At 41.7% G+C, this 24191-nt stretch overlaps 2 protein-coding genes across 2 annotated transcripts in view; both read left to right on the top strand.

Annotated features, from left to right (window-relative positions):
- The first annotated feature begins 243 nt into the window (after positions 1-243).
- On the top strand, positions 244-6433 carry LOC112252457 (peptidyl-prolyl cis-trans isomerase FKBP4). Its single transcript, XM_024423694.2, has 11 exons — positions 244-697; positions 1959-2103; positions 2198-2340; positions 2448-2568; positions 2676-2832; positions 3130-3220; positions 3390-3473; positions 3572-3757; positions 3874-4017; positions 4136-4231; positions 6012-6433. The coding sequence occupies exons 1-11, from the start codon at positions 605-607 to the stop codon at positions 6078-6080; spliced, it is 1329 nt and encodes a 442-aa protein (XP_024279462.1). The 5' UTR covers positions 244-604; the 3' UTR covers positions 6081-6433.
- Positions 6434-11203: 4770 nt separating this feature from the next.
- LOC112252461 (beta-1,4-N-acetylgalactosaminyltransferase 3) overlaps positions 11204-24191 on the top strand; it is a 38838-nt gene continuing 25850 nt past the window's right edge. Inside the window, exons 1-3 of the mRNA XM_024423697.2 lie at positions 11204-12396; positions 18752-18807; positions 18956-19030. Of these exons, the coding sequence (XP_024279465.1) occupies positions 12258-12396; positions 18752-18807; positions 18956-19030 (270 nt within the window). The 5' untranslated portion in view covers positions 11204-12257. The remainder of the gene's footprint in view (positions 12397-18751; positions 18808-18955; positions 19031-24191) is intronic.

Consider the following 24191-nt stretch of genomic DNA (forward strand, 5'->3'; position numbering starts at 1 on the left):
CATATTAGTTGATTCTGACCATTTCCAATTGTGAAACTCGGGCCTCATCTTTCTACAATGTGTTTACAAGTCGAAATGTTACGTTTCCGAGTTGTCCTGAATACGCCAGCTTTCCGCCAAATAAAACATTGTTTAAAAAAGATCCCAATACATGTATTTATCACACCATAAAACAATGTGTGAGCTAATGGACATTATGGGTGTTTCGTTAGACGGCAATTGAGTCACTAGCTTCAAACGACGATGACAATTCCGCCACCCCCCTTTCCTCGCTGAGTATCTGGAAAGTTCTCGGCTTTTCCTCCAGATGCTAGAACTAAGCAAACAACACAGCAACGTGGACCCCTTGACTTATTAGCCAAGCAGCTCAATAGCAAACATTCAGTTTGGAGACTGGTGCACAACGGTCGATATCCGGCATAATTTGGCGCTAAATGTGCGAAATATAGCTAACAAGACAAACGGATTCTTGATCTAGCTGATTTGTGGCGCAGCTCTCCTCTCCGAACCATAGTTATCTAGCTAGCTTGCGCCCTGCTAGCCAGCCGTATTGTTAGCTAGCTAACGTCAGCAGACACTGTTTCAGGCCAGGGGCTCCAGGGCTATGACTGCTGAAGAGGTGACCAACGAAGAACAGAACAACATCCCGATGGAGGGAGAGGATATCACGCAGAAGAAAGATGGAGGGGTTTTAAAGGTAACTGAGAAAGCTACGTTAGTTTGTCAGCTAGCTTAGCTAACGTGGGCTTGCTCGCTTACCTAGCCAATGCAATGAATAATATTACCAGAACTACGGTAGCCTAAACTATTTCTAACATTTTATTTTCGTAATTTGGTTAGCTAGGTTAACTTAAGACTACTTAGATGGTTTTGCGCAGTACAACGACTGAATTGGCAACATTTGGGTTTTGCCGTTTGCTAACGTTAGCCAGCGATAAACATGTTGGACTTACATGGTTAGCAAGCTAACTGGCTAGCTACCCACATCTTCGATAGCCAGCAGATCTATAACCTTTAAGTTCATATGTCTTGCCACCATAATGTTGGCCTACGGCCGAGACAATAATATATCTAAGGTATGCACCTCACACAAAGGTGCTGCAACTGCCTCTGGTAACAACCGTGCAGCATTCCATTGGAGACCAATACACGCAACATCCAACAATTTCAGACTTTACTGAGTTATGAAATAAACGCATTATGCTCTAATCTATGGATTTCACATGACTGGGAAAAAAGATACCTTAAAAAAGGGGGTGGATCAGCAAACCAGTCAGTATCTGGTGTGACCATTAATTGCCTCATGTAGCGCTACACATTTCCTTCGCATAGAGTTGATCAGGCTGTTGATTGTGGTGTGTGAAATGTTGGCCCGCTCCTCTTCAAAGGCTGTGCAACGTTGCTGGATATTGGCTGAAACTGGAACACAATGTCGATCCAGGGCATCCCGAACATGGTTGGATGTACTGCCAATTTCTATAATGCCTTTTGGACATACTGACAAATTCTCAAATGGCATTTTATGGTAGAGAAATGAACATTCAATTCTCTCGCAACAGCTCTGGTGGACATTCCTGCAGCCCGCATGCCAATTGTACGATCCCTCAACTTGAAGCATCTGTGGCCTTGTGTGACAAAACTGCACATTTTAGTGGCGTTCTATTGCCCCCGGCACAAGTTGCACCTGTGTAATGATCATACTGTTTAATCAGCTTCTTGATATACCACACCTGTTAGGTGGATGGATTCTCTTGACAAAGGATAAAGGCGCAAGAACAGGAATGTAAAACAAATTAGAGAAAAATAAGCTTTTTGTCTGTATTGAACCATTTCTGGGATCTTTTTATTTCAGCTCATGAAACTTTACATGTTAGGTTGAATTTCTGTTCAGTGTACTGGACCACATACATTGCTACAGCACAACTAATCTTCAGTCTCTACCTCACCTCCATCTCTAGTTGGTGAAGCAGGAAGGCACAGGGACAGAGCTGCCTATGACTGGAGACAAGGTGTTTGTTCACTATGTTGGCACCCTGATGGATGGAACCCTGTTTGACTCCAGTCGTGAACGAGGAGAGAAGTTTTCCTTTGAGCTGGGCAAAGGTGTGTGTCTGTTAGTGTAGGCCAGGTGATCAAGGTGTTGGACCTTGATGTGGCTACTATAACTGTGTGTGTGTGTGTGTGTGTGTGTGTGTAGGCCAGGTAATCAAGGCGTGGGACCTGGGAGTGGCTACTATGAAAGTAGGAGAGATCAGCCAGCTGATCTGTAAACCAGAGTATGCCTACGGCACTGCTGGCAGCCCCCCGAAGATACCCCCCAACGCTACACTTGTCTTCCAGGTAACCCTCTGTCTGTCAGGGATTTAGAAGTTGAGATACACATTCTGTGCCAACATTGACATGTGACTTTGTAAGAGTGCTCAAATTGAATGTTTTTTGTGTGTTAGGTGGAGTTGTTTGAGTTTCGGGGGGAGGACATCACTGAGGGAGAGGATGGAGGAATCATCCGTCGCATCATCACTAAGGGAGAGGGATACACCAAGCCTAATGAAGGAGCTGCCGTAGAAGGTACGAGCGCGCACACACAAACGCATCATCAATAAGGAACAGGGATACGCCAAACTAAACTAAGACCTACCAGCTCTCTCACACCTATCTTTCTCTTTCCCCTGCAGTGTGTTTGGAGGGCAGCTGTGAGGGCAAGGTGTTTGACAAGAGGGAGCTGAAGTTTGAGTTGGGAGATGGAGAGAGCCTGGGTCTGCCAAGCGGAGTGGAAAAAGCCCTGATGGCTATGGAGCAGGGAGAGGAGTCCCTCTTCATCATCAAACCCAAGTAATACCCACTACAAACCTAGTGTACATACTATGTTGTTTTGAGAAATGTGTAATTGTGTGTTCTCTGGGCATATTAGCCGAGTTGTCTGCACTCTATATCACAGGAGGTTGGTGGCACCTTAATTGGGGAGAACGGGCTCGTGTTAATGACTGGAGCGGAATGGTATTAAACACATGGTTTCCATGTGTTTTCCATTTGCGCCATTATGAGCTGTTTCCCCTCAGCAGCCCCCTGTGCTCTGTATATCTAAGTGTGTGTGTGTGTGTGTGTGTGTGTGTGTGTGTGTGTGTGAAGGTATGGCTATGGAAACACAGGCAACAGCAAGTACAATATTCCTGGTGAAGCCACTCTGCAATACAAACTCAAACTGACCACCTTCGAGAAGGTATGACCCTTTAGCCATATCAATTAGACGATCCTGTCCAGAAACATCCCTTCTGCATTTTGTTCATGGCATTTCCACACATTTTGCCTACTGAACGTTCCTTAGATGTGTCTGGTGTTCTGAGAGGTGATATGCTAGCTGGCTAACTAAAGGATTTCCTGTTCCACAGGCCAAGGAATCCTGGGAAATGAACTCCGCAGAGAAACTGGAGCAGAGCATCATTGTCAAGGAGAAGGGAACACAGTATTTCAAGGTGGGTGTGTATTAACGTTTCTGTTGTGTGAAAGGAAGTAGCTTCAAACATTGGTGCAGATTTACACAGGCTGTAATATGATATGTGTTTGTGTGTAGGAGGGAAAGTATCGCCAAGCGTCTGTCCAGTATAAGAGGATTGTGTCCTGGCTGGAGAATGAATCAAGTTTACCCGAGGGGGAGGAGCAGAAGGCTCAAGCCCTGCGGTTGGCTGCTCACCTCAACCTGGCCATGTGCTTCCTCAAGCTACAGGAACCAAGCTCTACTTTTGACAACTGTGACAAGGTACACTCACTCAGAAGACACACACCTGACTGTATCTGAACATATCTGACTACCTGAATATTCCACACCATACTTATTCACCTATGGTTCCTGCTCTCTCTCATTCTTGTGTGTAGGCCCTGGAGCTGGACAACACTAATGAAAAGGCTCTATTCCGGAGGGGGGAGGCGCTGTTTGCCATGAAGGAGTTTGATAGGGCGAGAGCAGACTTCCAGCGTGTCATACAACTGTATCCTAGCAACAAGGCCGCCAAAAGCCAGGTACTGTACTAGAATGGTCTTTGTGTGCCTCAGTCGAAACGTCCCCCTCTTCTGGATGCCCCATCTCATGCCCTGCTGTCTGTCTGATCTGGGTCTCTCTGTTTTTCTGCCCTTCCAGGTGGCTCTGTGCCAGAAACAGATTAAGGAGCAGCATGAGAAGGACAAGAGGCTCTATGCCAACATGTTCCAGAAGTTTGCTGAGAGAGACGCTAAGGTGAGACAAACAGCCCTTAGCCCCTACACACTACACACTTTTCCTAGTCCTTCCACACCACACAATTCCCCTTGCCCCAATGTAAGTGGTGATGGAATACTGAAGAAAACACAGAACAAGGCTGTAGTTTTCTAAATTAACCACCAGATGGCAGGTTAACTCACACTTAGCATCCTATAGACAGGTTGGTTGTTAATCAACAAAACTGACGGTATACCAAAACTTTGGTACTTTTTTGATATTAGAACATGAAAATGAAAAACATTTTGGTATTAGAATGTGTTAATTTCGGTAATTCTCATGTGTCTCGCGGATCAAGTTTGTCTATCAGCACAGTCGACCCCTTATTATAGCTTATTATAACAAACAACCTGCTTTCCTTCCATTTGGGACTTATTATACTGATCAACAACATTTGCATAGAAGTATCTTAATTTATAAATGACTAAGTGGATCAGGCACGATCCACTTAGTCATTTATAAATTAAGATACTTCTATGCAAATGTTGTTGATCAGTATAATAAGTCCCAAATGGAAGGAAAGCAGGTTGTTTGTTATCTTAGCCCCATGAAATCAGCCAACACAAGCTCAATAACTCAATGCGTGTACACACTCCTATTGAAAATGCCTTCACCTGTATTGTGGATAGGCCTAGGCTACATCTCTATTGATAAACTGGGTAAATCAAGATTTACCATTCAAATACATGATTACCGTTGTGTAATTGGTAAAAACAAAAATTTAAAGTCACATTGATTGTATAATTATGGGCCTCCCGGGTGGCGCAGTGGTCTAAGCTGTGCCACCAGAGACTCTGGGTTCGAGGCCAGGCTCTGTCGCAGCCGGCCACGACCGGGAGGTCCATGGGGCGACGCACAATTGGCCTAGCCTGATTCATTTGGAAAGCATTCAGACCCATTGACTTTTTCTACATCCTTATTCTAAATTGGATAAAATATATTTTATTCCCCCTCAATATACACACAATACCCCATAATGACAAAGCAAAAACAGGTTTTTGAATTTTTTGCCAATTTATTGAAAAAAATAAAAATCAGATACATTTTTAGATTGTAACGTAACAAAATGTAGAAAAGGTCAAGTGGTCTGAATACTTTCCAAATGCACTGTACATGGCTGTGTCTGAATAATGTTGATGTTTTTTTTAAAAAGAGAAAAAAAAGTGGAATGTAATCACATGTAATGATATTGAACTCGAAAGGTGCCCAACGATTGAACAGAGCAGTAGCTGAGTTTCTGTCTGGATCAAGTGCCATTCTGTGACTTTGGTTAATATGTCTTGTTTATGTGGTATTGAGTATTGTGATACTAAACCTGGTATTGAAGTCAATTCTGGTACCATGACAACACTGCGCAACTATGGGGCAAAATATACTGGGTTGGCTTAGACTGTTGACAACATGCAAACTATAATTAGTCTCCATGTTTGTTGAAAACATAAATACATTTGCATTATGAGCACATGTCTCTCAAATACATTGTTATTTTAACCATATTAGCGTAGACATGACATCAGTCAAAACACCTAAAAACAAGACATGGTATCATTAACGAGCCACCTACAATTCCCTACATGGTAGCAGCTTGTCGTTGTTGCTAGCTATCTGACCATTCAGAATCATAACCACACACGCCTCCTGGCCACAGACGCATCATTTATGACATTGTCAGCCAACCTGTCTATGAAGCTACATCACCTCTGAACATTGAACTAAACTGTATTAAAATCTCTCTTACTCTCTCTGCTGTGATGATCAGGAGGAGGCTGACAAGGGGATGGAGAATGGAGGAGGGATGGAGGTGGAGGAGAGTGGAGGACAGGAGTAATGACTGCTGGAGACAGATGTGGTAGTCTGTCTGTCATGAAGACTTAACTTCAGACATTTGTGTTTCTAAAGAGAAAGTGTTAGTGTGTTTGAGAGAAGTGCATGTGTGTCCATGGCTCGACTGTATCTCCTGTGTGTCTGTGTGCTATCATCATGGCAGCTAGCTGGCTGGGTGGGCCTTCTGTAGCTGACTGCACTCCAGAGGTGTGGCTAAAAGGATTCCCCCTCCCTCTGGTTAGCATGTAGCAGGCTGCCTCCTCCCTGCACGCCCCTACTCAGACTTCTTTGCTTAATGGAGTTGGAAGCTCAGTACTAGATGTGTGTAATCACCCCCCCCCCCTTTCCAAGGCCAACTAATCAATTCCTGGGGTCTGCTCCCTGTGTGTGTGCGACTGTGTCTGCTGACCGTAGCAGCACCCTCTCTAGCAGAAGTCATGCTCACTAAACAATTGCTCTCTGCTTCTCAAACACTGTATGTTCTTACCCTGGGTTTATGATTTCTCTCTTTAACTGTTCTTAATGGGATGATTTACTTCACGACTGGAAAGTGTGTGTGTGTGTGTGTGTGTGTGTGTGTGTAGTAGCTGATATGAACTAGCAGCTTCTCCTGGTTGAACTCAGCCAGTATAAAGCTCAGTCAGATTACATATATAGTCTTATTATAGTCTATGGCTGCATCCCAAATCACACTCGATACCCTGTAGATGACATATGTCCAACTTTTTGACCAGTGCCCTGTGTCTAACCCGAGGAGGCTGCTATAAAGTAGTGCACTATATAGATAATGGGTGTCATTTGAGATGCAGACTTACAGCATCCAGCTCCAGCGGACCTGGCTCTAGAATAATACCTGATTCAGCTAATCACAGTCCTGTATAGCAGTTGGTTTGTAGAATCAAGTGTGTTGGAACAGGACGGAGCAGCTAGGGAGTGAGATTGGTCAGTGGGTGGGGTTTGGGGTGTCAAATTCTTGTGTTGATTGGGGGGTCTTTCTGATTGGAGCATTACGGTTGGTTCTCTGTAGGATCTAATAAACAGAAATGACTCAAACTCTTGTTTTTGTGTATCCACATGTTTTGTACAATACAACTTTCTTTGGCCAACGGTTAAATCAGAAATGCATCTTCTGCCCCCCCCCGAAATGAATCTCCCCAGTGGTGAAAAAAGTACCCAATTGTCATAATTGAGTAAAAGTAAAGATGCCTTAATCGAAAATAACTCATGTAAAAGTCACCCAGTAAAGTACTACTTGAGTAAAAGTCTAAAGTATTTGGATTTAAATATACTTAAGTATTAAGTAAAATAAATGTACATTCCTTTATATTAAGAGAACCAGATGGCACCATTTTTTTCCCCCTTATTTTTAACGGATAGCCAGGGGCACACCAACACTTGGACGTTATTTACAAACAAAGCATTTTTGTTTAGTGAGTCCACCAGATGAGAGGCAGTAGGGATGACCAGGGATGCTCTCTTGAAGTGTGTGAATTAAACCATTTCCCTGTCCTAAGCATTTGAAATATAATCAGTACTTTTGGGTGTCATGGAAAATGTATGGAGTAAAAAGTACATTATTTTCTTAGGAATGTAGTTAAGTAAAGTTGTCCACTATATATATATATATATATATATATTTAAGTACAGATACCCCAAATAACTTAAGTAGTACTTAATATATGTACTTAAATACTTTATGCCACTGCTTCTCTTCCCCCTACCTCCCCTACACTGATTTGAAGTGTGTGACCTCAATAATGGATCATAGCATTCACCTGGATTCTCCTGGTCCGTCTATGTCAAGAAAAGAGCATGTGTTCCTAATGCTTTGTATATACCATACAAGCGCATTAGAGGAAAATATTTATGAATAATCAATTTTCACCATATCTGAGTATGTATGGTATATCTACAGTCTAGCCAGAGTATCTAGGTAGAAAAGTGCTTGTTTTAGATAAATAATACATTTTCACAAAAATATAATTGCACTCACAACTCTAAACTGTCATAAGGCTTCCTTAATGGAAATGGACATCAGTTAGCAGTCTGGGAGGCCTTGTATAGTACAGTATATCTACAACCTGATCAGAGTACCCAGATATAGGAAAATGCATGTAAAAATCAAAAGAAGCAATTTTCACGATCATTGCATTTAAACTTTAAATAAACCAGTCTTGTGAGCTTGTATTGTATGGAAGCGTATAGCTGCCAAAATTAAAAATGTAAATTGGGTAAAGATAAATCAATATCTCATTCGCAATTTATTTGACCATTTATGCGTGCATAATCAGACAAACTGTAATGCAAAAATCCAGTTTGCATAATTTTTTTATTTAAGTACTATTTGCCACATTTAAAATAAAAATAGTAGCCTAGTGGTTAGTGATGGGCCAGTAACTGAAAGGTTGCTGGATCGAATCCCTGAGTTGACAAGGTAAAAATCAGTCGTTCTGCCCCTGAGCAAGGCAGTTAACCCACTGTTCCGTGGATGTCGATTAAGGCAGCCTCCCCCGCACCTCTGATTCAGAGGGTTAAATGCGGAAGACACATTTCAGTTGAAGGCATTCAGTTGTACAACTGACTAGGTATCCCCCCTTTCCTTTCCCATATAAGGAAATCAGTCAATTTAAATAAATTCATTAGGCCCTAATCTATGGATTTCACATGACTGGGAATACATGTATGCATCTGTTGGTCACAAATACTGTTTAAAAAAAAAAGGTAGAGGCGTGGTCAGAAAACCAGTTTATCTGGTGTGCAGTGCAACACATCTCCTTCGCATAGAGTTGATCAGGCTGTTGATTGTGGCCTCTGGAATGTTGTCCCAATCCTCTTCAATGGCTTTGCGAAGTTGCTGGATATTGGCGGGGACAGGATTACGCTGTGGTACACGCCATTTCAGAGCATCCTAAACATGCTCAATAGGTGACATGTCTAGTGAGTATGCAGACCATGGAAGAACTGGGACATTTTCAGCTTTCAGGCATTGTGTACAGATCCTTGCGACATGGAACCGTGCATTATCATGCTTTCGCATGAGGTGATGTCAGCGGATGAATGGCATGACTTTAGGCCTCAGGATCTCGTCACGGTATCGCTGTGCATTCAAAATGCCATAGATAAAATACAAAGGTCTTTGTTGTCCGTAGCTTTTGCCTGCTCAAACCATAACCCCACCACCACCATGGGGCACTCTGTTCACAATGTTGACATCAGCAAACTGCTCAACCACACAACGCCATACACATGGTTTGTGATTGTGAGGCCGGTTGGACGTACTGCCAAATTCTATAAAATGACATTGGAGGTGGCTTATAGTGGAGAAATTAACATTCAATTGTCTGGCAACAGCTCTGGTGGACATTCCTGCAGTCAGCATGCCAATTGCACGCTCCCTAAAAACTTGAGACATCAGTGGCATTGTGTTGTGTGACAAAACTGCACATTTTAGAGTGGCCTTTTATTGTCCCCGGCACTTTGTGGAAAATGTGTAATGATCATGCTATTTAATCAGCTTCTTGTTATGCCACACCTGTCAGGTGGATGGATTCTTTTGGTAAAGGAAAAATGCTCACTAACAGGGATGTAAACAAATTTGTGCACAAAATTTGAGAGAAATAAGCTTTTTGTGCATATGGAAAATGGTAGGCCATAACATTATCAGGTGTCTCTACTTCCTGTTTCGGTCACACACACACACCGGTGTCCTAGTTTCCATCTCAAATAATAAGTAAACAGATGAAGATCACATGCTATGGCTGGAGAGAAAGAAGGGGAAAGCAGGACAGGTTAAAGCAACATGATGGAGGCCGAGCCCAGATATTAGCTTTCACCTGCTCTTTGACATTAATGTAACGGAATAGAGATTCCTGCTGAATGAATGGAATATTGTGCTACATGAGTTAGGGTTCTTATTTTCTAACATATGCCCTTACAACCTAGCATAAAAATAATTATGTATGAAGATTGAAGAATTGACGCTAACCTGTTACGGCATTAACACAATCTGCCTCTCCAGGGTCACAAAGGGTGGAAAAAGTAGCCAATTGTCATACTTTAGTAAAAGTAAAGATACCTTAATAGAAAATGAATAGAAAGTAAACTTAAAAGTCACCCAGTAAAATACTACTTAAGTAAAAGTCTAAAAGTATTTGGTTTTAAATGTACTTAAGTATCAAAAGTAAAAATATGAATAATTTTCCAATCCTTATATTAAGCAAACCAGACAGTAAAAAATGTATGGATAGCCAGGGGCACACTCCAACACTCAGACATCATTTAAAAACGAAGCATTTGCATTTAGTGAGTCCTCTAGATCAGAGGCAGTAGGGCTGGCCAGGGATGTTTTCTTGATAAGTGTGTGAATTGGACCATTTTCCTGTCCTGCTAAGCATTCGAAATGTAACGAGTACTTTTGGGTGTCAGGGAAAATGTATGGAGTAAAAAGTACATAATTTTATTTAGGAATGTAGTGAAGTAAAAGCAGTGGTGGAAAAAGTACCCAATTGTCATACTTGATTAAAAGTATAGATACCTTAATAGAAAGTTACTCAATTAAAAGTGAAAGTCACCCAGTAAAATACTACTCGAGTAAAAGTTTAAAAGTATTTGGTTCTAAATATACTTAAGTATCAAAAGTTAATGTAATTGCTAAAATATACTATACAAGAGTAAAAGTAAAAGTATAAATAATTTCAAATTCTTTATATTAAGCAAACCAGATGGGACCATTTGATTGTTTTGAAAATTGACAGATAGTCAGGGGCACACTCCAACACTCAGATATAATTTACAAACGATGTATTTGTGTTTAGTGAGTCCGCCAGATTAGAGGCAGTAGGGATGACCACGTGTTCTCTTGATAAGTGTGTGAATTGGACCGTTTTCCTGTCCTGCTAAGCATTCAAAATGGAACAAGTACTTTTGGGTGTCAAGGAAAATATATGGAGTAAAAAGTACATTATTTTCTTTAGGATTATAGTGAAGTAAAAGTAAAAGTAGTCAAAAATATGAATAGGATAGTAAAGTACAGATACCCAAAATAAATACTTAATTAAGTACTTTACACCACTGAGTAAAAGTTGTCAAACATAGAAATAGTAAAGTACAGATACACACAAAAAAACTACTTAAAGAAGTATTTTAACTGAAGTACTTTACACCACTGAGGGTTACTGCTGGGTAAAACACACACTGGGCGCCAAGGCGTGACATTTTATGGGTACTCTCTCATCTGATAAAACACACACAGGCTGCCACACACAAACACACTGACATAGATTACTCAATCCCCAGCGATAGGGCTGTTATCCTGATGTGTAGTTAGTTTGACTATGACAACAAAACACTGTATTACAAAAACACTTAACAGGTGTGGTGCTGCTGCCTCATATATTGACTTGACCTCATTTAATACCATATAATAAGTCATCCACTGGTATTGAAAATATTCAGATGTAAAGGGGGGTGTGTCTTTGGTACACTCTCACAAATATACAGAACACTATCTGCTAGACTGCATAACTAAAGTTTTGACAAAGAACAGATTATAATCAAGGTCATGTGGGATCATGTGACAGGCCTATGTCTCCCAGGTAATCTATAATATGCGCACACACACACACACACATAATCTATCTATATGGGGTCAACCTTTTTTACGTCCATATCCTATCCTTGAACATTCCTGAACCTTGAACCTAACCTTTACCATTTTAAACCTAATCCCAAGGATTCCCGAAACTACCTGTGCCACTGGCTGCGAATTAGATGTGGGCCACGTAACCACACCCCTAAATCTCTCTCGCTGTCCGAGTGCGCAATCTGTTTGTCCATGTTCTGTGTGCATGTGCAGTGGGTTGGTAGGCATTTTGTTTAATTCGTTCTGCAGCCTAGTCAGACAACCCACGTGCCAGTGTCGATTCGGTTAAATCCAAGATAGCGCTCGAGTCAGAGCAGCCGAAGCCAGCGCGGTTTTTTTACGGGATGAAATACAAACTGTTTCGGGACCATCGCTAGGTGGGAGTGTTGGGGGGCGCCGCAGGTGTGTCACGAACAGGGTCGGGAGACTGACGAGTGGTCAGTCTGGTCCAACTTTGCCGGACAAAGCCGTTAAATTCACGGTGGCAGAATCAATGACTGACTGAGTACTCTGGAGCAAGCAGCAGGGAGATCAATCAACATGTTCAAATCGGTCTTCCCGCTGAAGAAGCTGAGACGGAGTCGTAAACATCTGCTGTTCTTAGCCCTGCTGATGCTGGGAGCTTTCGCTGTTTACCAGGAGTTTGTAGCTACTAGTGTGTGGAGGATCACCAATAGCCGTGAGTAGGCTATATTGGCAATCTGAACCGTTGCTATGATGATCGTGTGTGTGTGTGTGTGTGTGTGTGTGTGTGTGTGTGTGTGTGTGTGTGTGTGTGTGTGTGTCGTGCGCATTCGGAAGTAATTGTGTATATATTGAAGAATTTTTTTTTTGAATGATCAATTTTAGAATAAGGCTCTACCGTAACAAAATGGGGAAAAAGTCAAGCAGTCTGAATACTTTCCGAATGCACTGTACATGTGTGTGCAGGGCCGGCTCTAGCCTTTTGGGGGCCCTATGCGAGATTTGGTTTGCGGGGCCCCTACCTTGGGGTAAAACATTTTAGTGTTCCCCCGTCTTGTCGTTGGGGAGAAATGTACGTTTTAAAGAAAATTCTCTGCAATTCTACACATTTTGCCATGGCATTGAGAAAACATTGCAATTGTATAACACATTTCATGCACTTCTAGTCATTTTGCCATTGGGCAGGGATAAAACTTGCATTTTTACAGCTACTTTCCTGCAATTCTGCACATTTCGTAATGAAGAATGCATTTTTTTAAACCTTTTATTAAACTAGGCAAGTCAGTTAAGAACAAATTCTTATTTTCAATGACGGCCTAGGATCAGTGGGTTAACTGCCTTGTTCAGTGGCAGAATGACAGATTTTTAGCCTGGGGATTCGATCTTGCAACCTTCCGGTTACTAGTCCAACGCTCTAACCACGAGGCTACCTGCCGCCGCAGTATATGTTAATTAGACATTTGAATGAGAATGAATAACAAAATCAATAGGGGCCCCCTGGAGGCCTGGGCTCCTAGGCACATGCCCTGCATGCCCAGCTGTTATTCAGCAATGATTAATTCTTCCATACTTACTTAAAAAAAATAATTGGGTCGGGGGCCCTAAGTGACCGCTTATGCCCTGAACCGGCCCTGTGTAGGTGTACTGGTAGTTTTGTTCCTTACACTCTAAAGTGAAAACGTTTCTGGATAATATTTTAGGGGTTCTTCAAATTGAAACTGCGGGGGAACCGCTATAAGTTCTTCGAAGAAGAACGGTGGTTCTTCAAAGATCCCCCATTAATGGTTCCTCGAAGAGGGTTTATTTTTAAGCATTATTGTTATTATTTTAAAAAATAATAATCAGCATCACAATATTTTAGTTGTCAGTGTTTATTATGATTTTAATGGAAAAGCAGATTATTTATATATATATATATATATATATATACAGTGCCTTGCGAAAGTATTCGGCCCCTTTGAACTTTGCGACCTTTTGCCACATTTCAGGCTTCAAACATAAAGATATAAAACTGTATTTTTTTGTGAAGAATCAACAACAAGTGGGACACAATCATGAAGTGGAACGACATTTATTGGATATTTCAAACTCTTTTAACAAATCAAAAACTGAAATTGGGCGTGCAAAATTATTCAGCCCCCTTAAGTTAATACTTTGTAGCACCACCTTTTGCTGCGATTACAGCTGTAAGTCGCTTGGGGTATGTCTCTATCAGTTTTGCACATGGAGAGACTGACATTTTTTCCCATTCCTCCTTGCAAAACAGCTCGAGCTCAGTGAGGTTGGATGGAGAGCATTTGTGAACAGCAGTTTTCAGTTCTTTCCACAGATTCTCGATTGGATTCAGGTCTGGACTTTGACTTGGCCATTCTAACACCTGGATATGTTTATTTTTGAACCATTCAATTGTAGATTTTGCTTTATGTGTTGGATCATTGTCTTGTTGGAAGACAAATCTCCGTCCCAGTCTCAGGTCTTTTGCAGACGCCATCAGGTTTTCTTCCAGAATGGTCCTGTATTTGGCTCCATCCATCTTCCCATCAATTTTCCCTGTCCCTGCTGAAGAAAAGCAGGCCCAAACCATGATGCTGCCACCACCATGTTTGACAGTGGGGATGGTGTGTTCAGGGTAATGAGCTGTGTTGCTTTTACGCCAAACATAACGTTTTGCATTGTTGCCAAAAAGTTCCATTTTGGTTTCATCTGACCAGAGCACCTTCTACCACATGTTTGGTGTGTCTCCCAGGTGGCTTGTGGCAAACTTTAAACAACACTTTTTATGGATATCTTTAAGAAATGGCTTTCTTCTTGCCTGTCTTCCATAAAGGCCAGATTTGTGCAATATACGACTGATTGTTGTCCTATGGACAGAGTCTCCCACCTCAGCTGTAGATCTCTGCAGTTCATCCAGAGTGATCATGGGCCTCTTGGCTGCATCTCTGATCAGTCTTCTCCTTGTATGAGCTGAAAGTTTAGAGGGACGGCCAGGTCTTGGTAGATTTGCAGTGGTCTGATACTCCTTCCATTTCAATATTATCGCTTGCACAGTGCTCCTTGGGATGTTTAAAGCTTGGGAAATCTTTTTGTATCCAAATCCGGCTTTAAACTTCTTCACGACAGTATCTCGGACCTGCCTGGTGTGTTCCTTGTTCTTCATGATGCTCTCTGCGCTTTTAACGGACCTCTGAGACTATCACAGTGCAGGTGCATTTATATGGAGACTTGATTACACACAGGTGGATTGTATTTATCATTATTAGTCATTTAGGTCAACATTGGATCATTCAGAGATCCTCACTGAACTTCTGGAGAGAGTTTGCTGCACTGAAAGTAAAGGGGCTGAATAATTTTGCACGCCCAATTTTTCAGTTTTTGATTTGTTAAAAAAGTTTGAAATATCCAATAAATGTCGTTCCACTTCATGATTGTGTCCCACTTGTTGTTGATTCTTCACAAAAAAATACAGTTTTATATCTTTATGTTTGAAGCCTGAAATGTGGCAAAAGGTCGCAAAGTTCAAGGGGGCCGAATACTTTCGCAAGGCACTGTATATATATATATGAGCAGAGCCCCAAGTCCAATGGGTACATCCTCTGGCATGTTGATGTCCTCTGTTGGCTATCCATAGCCAGAATGATTTTGCAGTGCATAGTGATCAAACCGATTTTCAATCGAGGTGTAGGGAGGGTGAAGTCTGAATACTAACAATTACAATTATACAGATGATTGTTGGTTAAGGACTTGTAAGTAAGCATTTCACATGTTGTATTCGGTGCATGTTACAAATAAAATGTGTTTTTATTAACAAAAGGTGCACAACAGTATTCATTCCTTGGTTTTTGTGATAAATGTGAATGAAAAAACATCACTTTTAAAAATGGTTTTCATACACATAGCCTTCCTTGTCCATAATGTAGAGGCCTCTTGGATGTTCATTGAAGAGGTAAGGGAGGAGGAAAATGGCTGATGAGACTGAGTCCTGTAAGGTTTTAGAGAAACCATTAATAAACATTAACTGTAGATGATACATGTGATCTGCATAACATTATGAGGCAAACCGATATCAATTGTACACACAGTACCTTTATGTGCATCCTCATCAGTATACTTGCTGACACACACACAAAAGGGAGCAGTCACCTGCGCCCTATACATCTATAGCCTTTAGGATATTCTTACCTCTTTGTTGATTGATATCCATTGAATTGTGCCCATTCTGTTTTAGAAAGGATTTTATAAGGGAGATAAGTGTCAAACAACACATCCATTTTCACAAATATGAAAAGATAGATGGTATCATCATAAACAATATAAATGTATGTCATACAAGGGAGAAACGTTACCTTAAATTGAGATCTTTCAATTCTTCAGTTAATGGATAGGCCCCCTTTTTTCCTTCCAATTTTCGCCTAAATGACATACCCAAATCTAACTGCCTGTAGCTCAGGCCCTGAAGCAAGAAAATGCATATTCTTGATACCATTTGAAAGGAAACTTTGAAGTTTGTGGAAATGTAGGAGAATATAACAAAATAGATCTGGTAGAAGAAAATACAAAGAAAAAGAAAAAATTCTACCACCATCTTTGAAATGCAGCAAAGGTCCCACGTCTAGCCTTCACTCTAGTTGTAATTCTGATAGTGTCCACAAGATGGCAGCAGTGGATGTGCAAAGTTTCAGACGGATAACTTTAAGTATATGAGCAAACTACATGACATTTAGTGTGAAGTCACCCAGGTACGTTTGGGCAAATCGTGAAGGAGACATTTGTATTAACATTACATTTTTCTGCAAGAATATTGTCAAATCTGTATACTTGGACTTTTGATTTAGCTTTTCCGGTATTAGTATTCATATTATAAGTTCAACATTTGCAAAACAACCAGTTTTCATAACTTTATAACTCTCCATATTCTTATAATTTTTGTCCAAAAGGAAAAGTCTTGCTGTCGCACAAGGTTAGCAGCTACATTCTGCGACAGATACAGGGTTTCTGTCGCAGAATGGGCTTTACTCCCATAAAGCCCAGCTCATTGGCTATCTAGCTAGCTTTGTTTGACCCTGATTGGTGTTTATTTGATTTACAGTCGATCAAGTGAAGACCGCCCGCGTCATCGGCGTGCAATGAAGGCGTCGCTCTCTGACCAAATTTGGTGTCCTATAGGATATACTACACCCTTAATGATATAGTGAAGTCTGGTTACGCTCTAGGATCTCTGAGGAATAAATACGGATGGGATATGACTGGTTGAAACAACGTTTAGGGTTAGATTTTCACAGATTCTGATCTTTGCAATACAAAATCAATCGTGCATGCTATATGGACCTTTTTAGGCTATGAAAAAGGATTTTATCTAACTAAACGACATTTCATGTTATATCTGGGACCCTTTGGATGATAAATCAGAGCAAGATTTCAGAATGTAAGTACACATTTAACCTTTAGAGGTGAATTTATCAAACCTATTGCAGTGAAACAAGTGTTTTGTTAGGAGCTCTCAAACAATAGCATGTCATTATTTTTGCAGTAATAGATGTATTAACAAGAATTTAAGCATTCAGCCAATATAAGACACTTTATATGTACCGACATTTGTTGTTTCTCTAAAATCTGCGATCGTGGCAGAAGGCGCTGCATGATTTACAACTGTCCCGTTGACGGGATGCCTATCCCTAAGCAGTTTTATTAAGTACCTGCACCAGCCGTTGTCTCAAATTCAAATCAAAATGTTTCTGTTGAGCAGTTAGGTTCCTGCAAGAACCCCCAAGAACTAAAGAGGATCCTCGATGAACCCCAGCTCCTTTGGGGTTCTTGCAACAACTTTTGGGGGGAATTTTTCAGTGCCAACAACCCTAAGGTTCTAGCAAGGCAGAGGGCCTCGGTTCGAGCCTCGGTGTGAGCCTAATCAGAAGGAAGTGGTACTTGCTAATCAAGCGGTGTGACTTCCTTTACATGTAGATGTTAGTCTTTGTGGATGGCTTTTCTTTCCCACCGTCCTTTTTCTCCTGCTGTCTACACACACACACACACACACACACACACACACACACACACACACACACACACACATTCGTTTGTAGCAGTGGTCGCCTCATACCTGGGGCTGGAGGGAACAGGGCTTTGGAACCCTGCTGTCAATACACGCACACAGGTGTGTGTTTGTGAAGAAGAGAAAATTAATAATACACCTCCCTCTGGAAAAACACACACACAGTGCATTCCTGAGCCCCCTCCTCAGATGGGGCTATTCTCAGGAGCGAGGACATCACCCTCTTAACATATGTATGTTTGTGCAGGTTTTTGTGTGCATAGTGTTAGGACAGATGTTGTAGATTTGTTTATGTGCCCACACACTTAGCCAGAGGAGAGGAGAGTGCAGAGAAGTTGGGAGGAACAGGGAGAGGAGAGAAAGACATACAGACATGAGAAGGGAGATAGGAAGGGGATAGAATATTTTATTCCTTGAGTTAAAAATATCATTCTTTTTCTGTCCTCAACTACCACTCTAAAATTACCCTGTGTGTGTCTCCACCCTGGTGATAATTACAGACTTCCAGACTACCAGTACTTAAAGTTCTTTCCTCCATTGCAACCCCCCAAACACACACACGCTAACCATGTAGCACTGCCTCTATAAATACACACAGGGTAGCCTAATTGTATTGTTTGTTTGTTTGTTTGTGTGCGCACACACCTGGCTAGTGTTTCTGAGTCCAGAAGGCTGTTGTTGTTTACCAGACCCGATGCCTTTGGCTCAGCGGGTTAACATGACCCTGAATCAAGCAGAGGACACTTGTTGGAACATCAGCAGTAGAGGGTTGTACGGGAAGCAAGGAGTGTGTTCAAGTGTGCATGTGTGTGTGTGCAGTATGTTCAGATTCGTATGTGTCATTTCCATTGTTATGACCAGCTGATTGTGTGTTTAGAGTTAGATCTATGATTTAACTTTGAACTAGAACCAAGGAGATAAAGTGTGTGTGTTTGTTTGTTTCTTGTAAATACTCCTAATTTTAGAGTGGCAGTTTGTTTCCCTTTCTTTCTTAACATTTCTCCCTCTCTCTCTGCTACAGGTTTCAGTCCTACCAGTGAGGGCAGTCCCAGGAGAAGACCTACCCAAGAAAGAGTGGTAAGGATAGGGGGAGAAGAAGAGAGAGAGAGAGAGTTTGGAGTGGAGGGTAAGGGAGAGTGGGAGACAGAATTTGTAACATACCAGTTTTTCCATACACACCTATCACAAAACCCAGAAAAGTAGTTACCTCATCTGTGTGTTCCAGGTTGGAGGTGATGTGGGGGAGGATTATTCAGAAGCCTGGCGTTCCAGCTACACCCCACAGCCCTGGAGGCCAGAGGTACATTATTCACCAACAGGAACCTTCCACAACCTGCCCAGGCTTGCCCAAAAAGTGTGTGTGTGTGTGTTGGTGTGTCAGTGTAGTATGTGTGAGTTTGTGGGTAGAGCCCGGTAAGTGTGCATAGAGCCAGTGGAAGAGAGTCAGTGCAACAACAACAAAAAAGGGGATCAATGCAAATAGTCTGGGTAGCCATTTGATTAAATGTTCATTTGGTTTAAATAATGCAAAAACACTGTTGGAGAAGAAAGTAAAAGTGCAATATGTGCCATGTAAAAAAGCTAACGTTTAAGTTCCTTGCTCAGAACATGACAACATATGAAAGCTGGTGGTTCAGTATTCCCAGTTAAGAAGTTTTAGGTTGTATTTATTATAGGAATTATGACACGTCGACTATTTCTCTCTATACGGTTTGTATTTCATATACCTTTGACTATTGGCACTTTAGTATTGCCAGCCTAATCTCGAGAGCTGATAGGCTTGAAGTCATAAACAGCGCTGTGCTTCAAGCATTGCTAAGAGCTGCTGGCAAATGCAGTAAAGTCCTGTTTGAATGAATGCTTACGAGCCTGCTGCTGCCTACCACCGCTCAGTCAGACTGCTCTATCAAATCATAGACTAAATTATAATATAATAAACACAGAAATACGAGCCTTTGGTCATTAAAACCTGTTTGGGATAGGGGTCAGCATTTTCACATTTGGATGAAAAGCGTGCCCAGAGTAAACTGCCTGCTACTCAGTCCCAGTTGCTAATATATGCATATTATTAGTAGATTTGGATAGAAAACACTCTGAAGTTTTTAAAACTGTTTGAATGATGTCTGTGAGTAACAGAACAGGCGAAAACCCGAGAAAAAACTAACCAGGAAGTGGGAAATCTGAGGTTTGTAGTTTTTCAACTCTTGGCCTATCGAAAACACAGTGTCTATTGGGTCAAATTGCACTTCCTAAGGCTTCCACTAGATGTCAACAGTCTTTAGAACCTTGTTTGATGCTTCTACTGGGAAGTGGGGGCTCATAAAGGCTCTTTGAGTCAGTGTTCTCGAAGAGTGCCACGAGCTCGTGATGCTCGTTCACGTGAGAGTTAGCTCGCGTTCCATTGCATTTCTGAAGACAAAGGAATTCTCCGGTTGGAACATTATTGAAGATTTATGTTAACCTCTTGATTCTAGCCATCCCGGATCTGGGATCGTGAATACAGCCTCAAGCTCATTACCATAACGCAACGTTAACTATTCATGAAAATCGCAAATTAAATTAAATTAATATGCTAGCTCTCAAGCTTAGCCTTTTGTTAACAACACTGTCATCTCAGATTTTCAAAATATGCTTCTCAACCATAGCAAAACAAGCATTTGTGTAACAGCTAGCGCAGCTAGCGTAGCATTTAGCGTTAGCATCAGCAGGCAACATTTTCACAAAAACCAGAAAATCATTCAAATAAAATCATTTACCTTTGAAGAACTTCAGATATTTTCAATGAGGAGACTCTCAGTTAGATAGCAAATGCTGGGGGGACAAAATGGCGCCGTAGAGAGAACACAGTGTTTCAGCGAGCTCTCGTGGCATTCGTAAATTTATATTCTTACATTAATCTCCTAGCTTGAAAAAGTGGTAGAATTGGCTAAATAAGTTACCATATAATGAGTCTTGACGACTATTTCGCAAAAATCTCCGACAACATGCCCAATAGAACTACTAAGAAGTCGACCAAAACCACCACCCCTGTGGATGTGCATGAGGAGCTAGCTAACGTTAGCGAAGCTAACACCATTGCAGATCCAGGCACAATGGACCTGATGATTCAAAAGTTGACTGATAACATTACTAAAGTGATCGATGCTAAGATAAGAACGGTCTTGGAAGCAATAGCAGGTCATTCAGCTGAAATACAGAGCGTTGTGAAACGTGTTGTTGAGGCGGAAGGGAGAATTGCTGCAGTGGAAACTTCAACTACATCTATGGACGCTAAGATAAAAGCACTTGAGAAACAGGTGCGCGAAATGGCGGAGCACATTGACGACTTTGATAATCGAGGACGCAGATGCAATATTCGTGTTGTGGGACTCCCGGAAAATTCTGAAGGGACACGTTCAGTAAAATTCTTTGAGGAATGGATCCCTGGCTACCTACAAATGGACACTAAGGCTGGTCGTGTGAAGCTGGACAGAGCTCATCGCTCTCAAGCACCGATACCCGGTCCCAATCAGCGCCCACGGCCGGTGGCTATAAAGTTCCACAACTTCACCGACAAGCAGCGCGTCATGGATGCGGCTAGAAACATCGGCTCTGATGGTAGTCAACATAAAGGTCCAAAGGTCTCATTCTTCAATGATTATTCCACAGCGGTTGTACGAAGACGCAAAGCGTTTGATGAGGCGAAGGCTCGACTCAGGAGAATGAAGATGGACTACGCACTGTTGTACCCGGCCACATTGAAGATTATGGTCAACGGATCACCTAAAAAGCTCTACACACCTGAAGAGGCTGCTGCGTTTATTGACTCTCTCGGGTAAATAACTTCAAGCTGCACCTTCACAGCATTGAATAACTTTGTTTATTTTTGGTTGAATCTGATCATGAAACAGTGGTGTGAGTCCTCACGTACTCCGGCTCAGTAATATTCGTATCTTTATTATTTTTCTTGCTAAAGTAATAGCCGCTATAGCTCAGGCTGAGATATGTGTGAATCCATATTGGTGCCCAGGCTTGGTTTTAGGTGGAAGAGCCTCAATCTTCTTCTATTGATTTTCTTTTCCATATATATAAAGGATGAGGCTATTGAGCGGCAATGCGGACTTAAGAGTCTACATTGGAGAGTTGAAATCCCCTGCATGTTAGCTAGTGGGAAAACCCCTTTTGGATTTTTACATGTTTAATTTTTGGGTTTAGTATAGTTCGAGTTCAGGGTTCATATTTTTTGTTTATGCTCAGTGAGATAGAGGAGAGTTCAACACATGGAAAAAGGTACCACCCCACTTTTACAGTAGGATCCATTCTGGATATTGAATGGTCAAGATACAATGGCAGATAACAGACTGCGTGTATGTACGTGGAACATTAGAGGGAGCCATAACCCCATTAAAAGGAAGAAAGTACTGTCTTTTTTGAAAAAAGAAAATATTGATATTGCCCTGTTGCAAGAAACTCATTTAGATGATAAGGAGCACCTGAAATTACAACAAGGAGGGTTTGGTCAAGTGTTTTTCTCATCATTTACATCCAGAAGTAGAGGTGTAGCAATTCTGGTGAAAAAGAACTTACCACTTAAGGTCTTGAATTGTGTGAAAGATAAATTTGGTCGCTTTGTTATAATTAATGGTACTTTACAAGGGCAGAACATTTCCATAATGAATATTTACTTCCCCCCTGCTCACCCCCCTGATTTCCTCACTAAGGCATTTCTAGACTTTTCAGAATTAAACTCAGACACTGCAGTGGTTGGAGGAGATTTTAACTGCTTGTTGAACCCCCTTATTGATAAGTTTCCCAGTGGTATAGCTTCACTCTCTCCTCAAGCTAAGTCACTTAAAGTTATTTGTGATGATCTGGGGTATGCGGATGTCTGGAGAGCTTTCCATCCCTCCAACAGAGAGTTCACTTTTTTCTCTGCACCTCATGGATGTCAGACTAGAATAGATTATTTTTTTATGCCCAAGATGTCTTTGCAGTCTGTTTTATCCGCTAGGATAGGAAGCATAGTCATATCTGATCATGCTGAGGTGATCCTGGACATAAAACTCAACGGGGCATTCAATCGGCCAAGACATTGGAGGTTGAACACAACCATTCTTAAAGACCATACATTCACATCATATTTTATAACAGAGTTTAAAGCATTTTTCTCTATTAACTCTCAATCAACAGATAACCCCTCGCTCCTTTGGGAGACCTGTAAAGCGTATGCCAGGGGTCTGATTATGTCATACACAGCTACTAAGAGACGGAAAAAGCGGGAAAAGCAAAAAATGTTAGAGGGTGAATTAGGAACTAAAGAGAAGGACTACATTAAAACGCCCACTCCTAAATCAAATCAAATCAAATTTATTTATATAGCCCTTCGTATATCAGCTGATATCACAAGGTGCTGTACAGAAACCCAGCCTAAAACCCCAAACAGCAAGCAATGCAGGTGTAGAAGCACGGTGGCTAGGAAAAACTCCCTAGAAAGGCCAAAACCTAGGAAGAAACCTAGAGAGGAACCAGGCTATGTGGGGTGGCCAGTCCTCTTCTGGCTGTGCCGGGTGGAGATTATAACAGAACATGGCCAAGATGTTCAAATGTTCATAAATGACCAGCATGGTCGAATAATAATAGAACAGGCAGAACAGTCAGGTGGAAGTTGAAACTGGAGCAGCAGCACCAGTGGACAGGTGGGTAGTCCTGGGGCATGGTCCTGAAAAACTGGAACAGCAGCATGGCCAGGTGGACTGGGGACAGCAAGGAGTCATCATGTCAGGTAGTCCTGGAGCTCAGGTCCTGGAGCTCAGGTCCTAGGGCTCAGGTCCTCCGAGAGAGAGAAAGAAAGAGAGAAGGAGAGAATTAGAGAACGCACACTTAGATTCACACAGGACACCGAATAGGACAGGAGAAGTACTCCAGATATAACAAACTGACCCCAGCCCCCCGACACAAACTACTGCAGCATAAATACTGGAGGCTGAGACAGGAGGGGTCAGGAGACACTCCTGCCCTATTAAAGGAAATATCAGTCATTAGATCAACGTTAGACTCTCTCCTAACACAGGACGCTGAAAAGAAAATGAGATTTGTCAGGCAAAAGCTATATGAACATGGCGATAAGCCAGGAAAGTACTTGGCATACCTATCTAAAAAGAGGGCTGACTCTCAGTCAATTGCTACTATTACTGATTCTGATGGTAATCATTTATATGAAAATAAATTGATAAGTGACTCATTTAAGAAATTTTATACAAACCTTTATGCCTCAGAACTGCCAAAGGATGCACCCAAATTAATGGAGAACTTCTTTTGTAAGATTGAGCTCCCTACTATCTCCGAAGAGCAGAGGTCCCTCCTTAAATGCCCCTCTTACCAAGGAAGAGATAATGTTCGCAATTAAGAATCTGCAAAATGGTAAGGCCCCAGGACCAGACGGGTTTTGTAGTGAGTTCTATAAAGAGTTCCATGGCCTGATC

This window comes from Oncorhynchus tshawytscha, linkage group LG06 (assembly GCF_018296145.1).
Source record: "Oncorhynchus tshawytscha isolate Ot180627B linkage group LG06, Otsh_v2.0, whole genome shotgun sequence".
NCBI lineage: Eukaryota > Metazoa > Chordata > Actinopteri > Salmoniformes > Salmonidae > Oncorhynchus > Oncorhynchus tshawytscha.

What these genes read in the sequence shown, in the direction of transcription:
- LOC112252457 (XM_024423694.2), top strand. Translation starts at nt 605, where the DNA reads ATGACTGCTGAAGAGGTGACCAACGAAGAACAGAACAACATCCCGATG. An exon ending in AGGGAACACAGTATTTCAAG is followed by an intron (nt 3,474 to 3,571) that starts GTGGGTGTGTAT and finishes GTTTGTGTGTAG; the next exon opens with GAGGGAAAGTATCGCCAAGC. An exon ending in TTGCTGAGAGAGACGCTAAG is followed by an intron (nt 4,232 to 6,011) that starts GTGAGACAAACA and finishes TGTGATGATCAG; the next exon opens with GAGGAGGCTGACAAGGGGAT.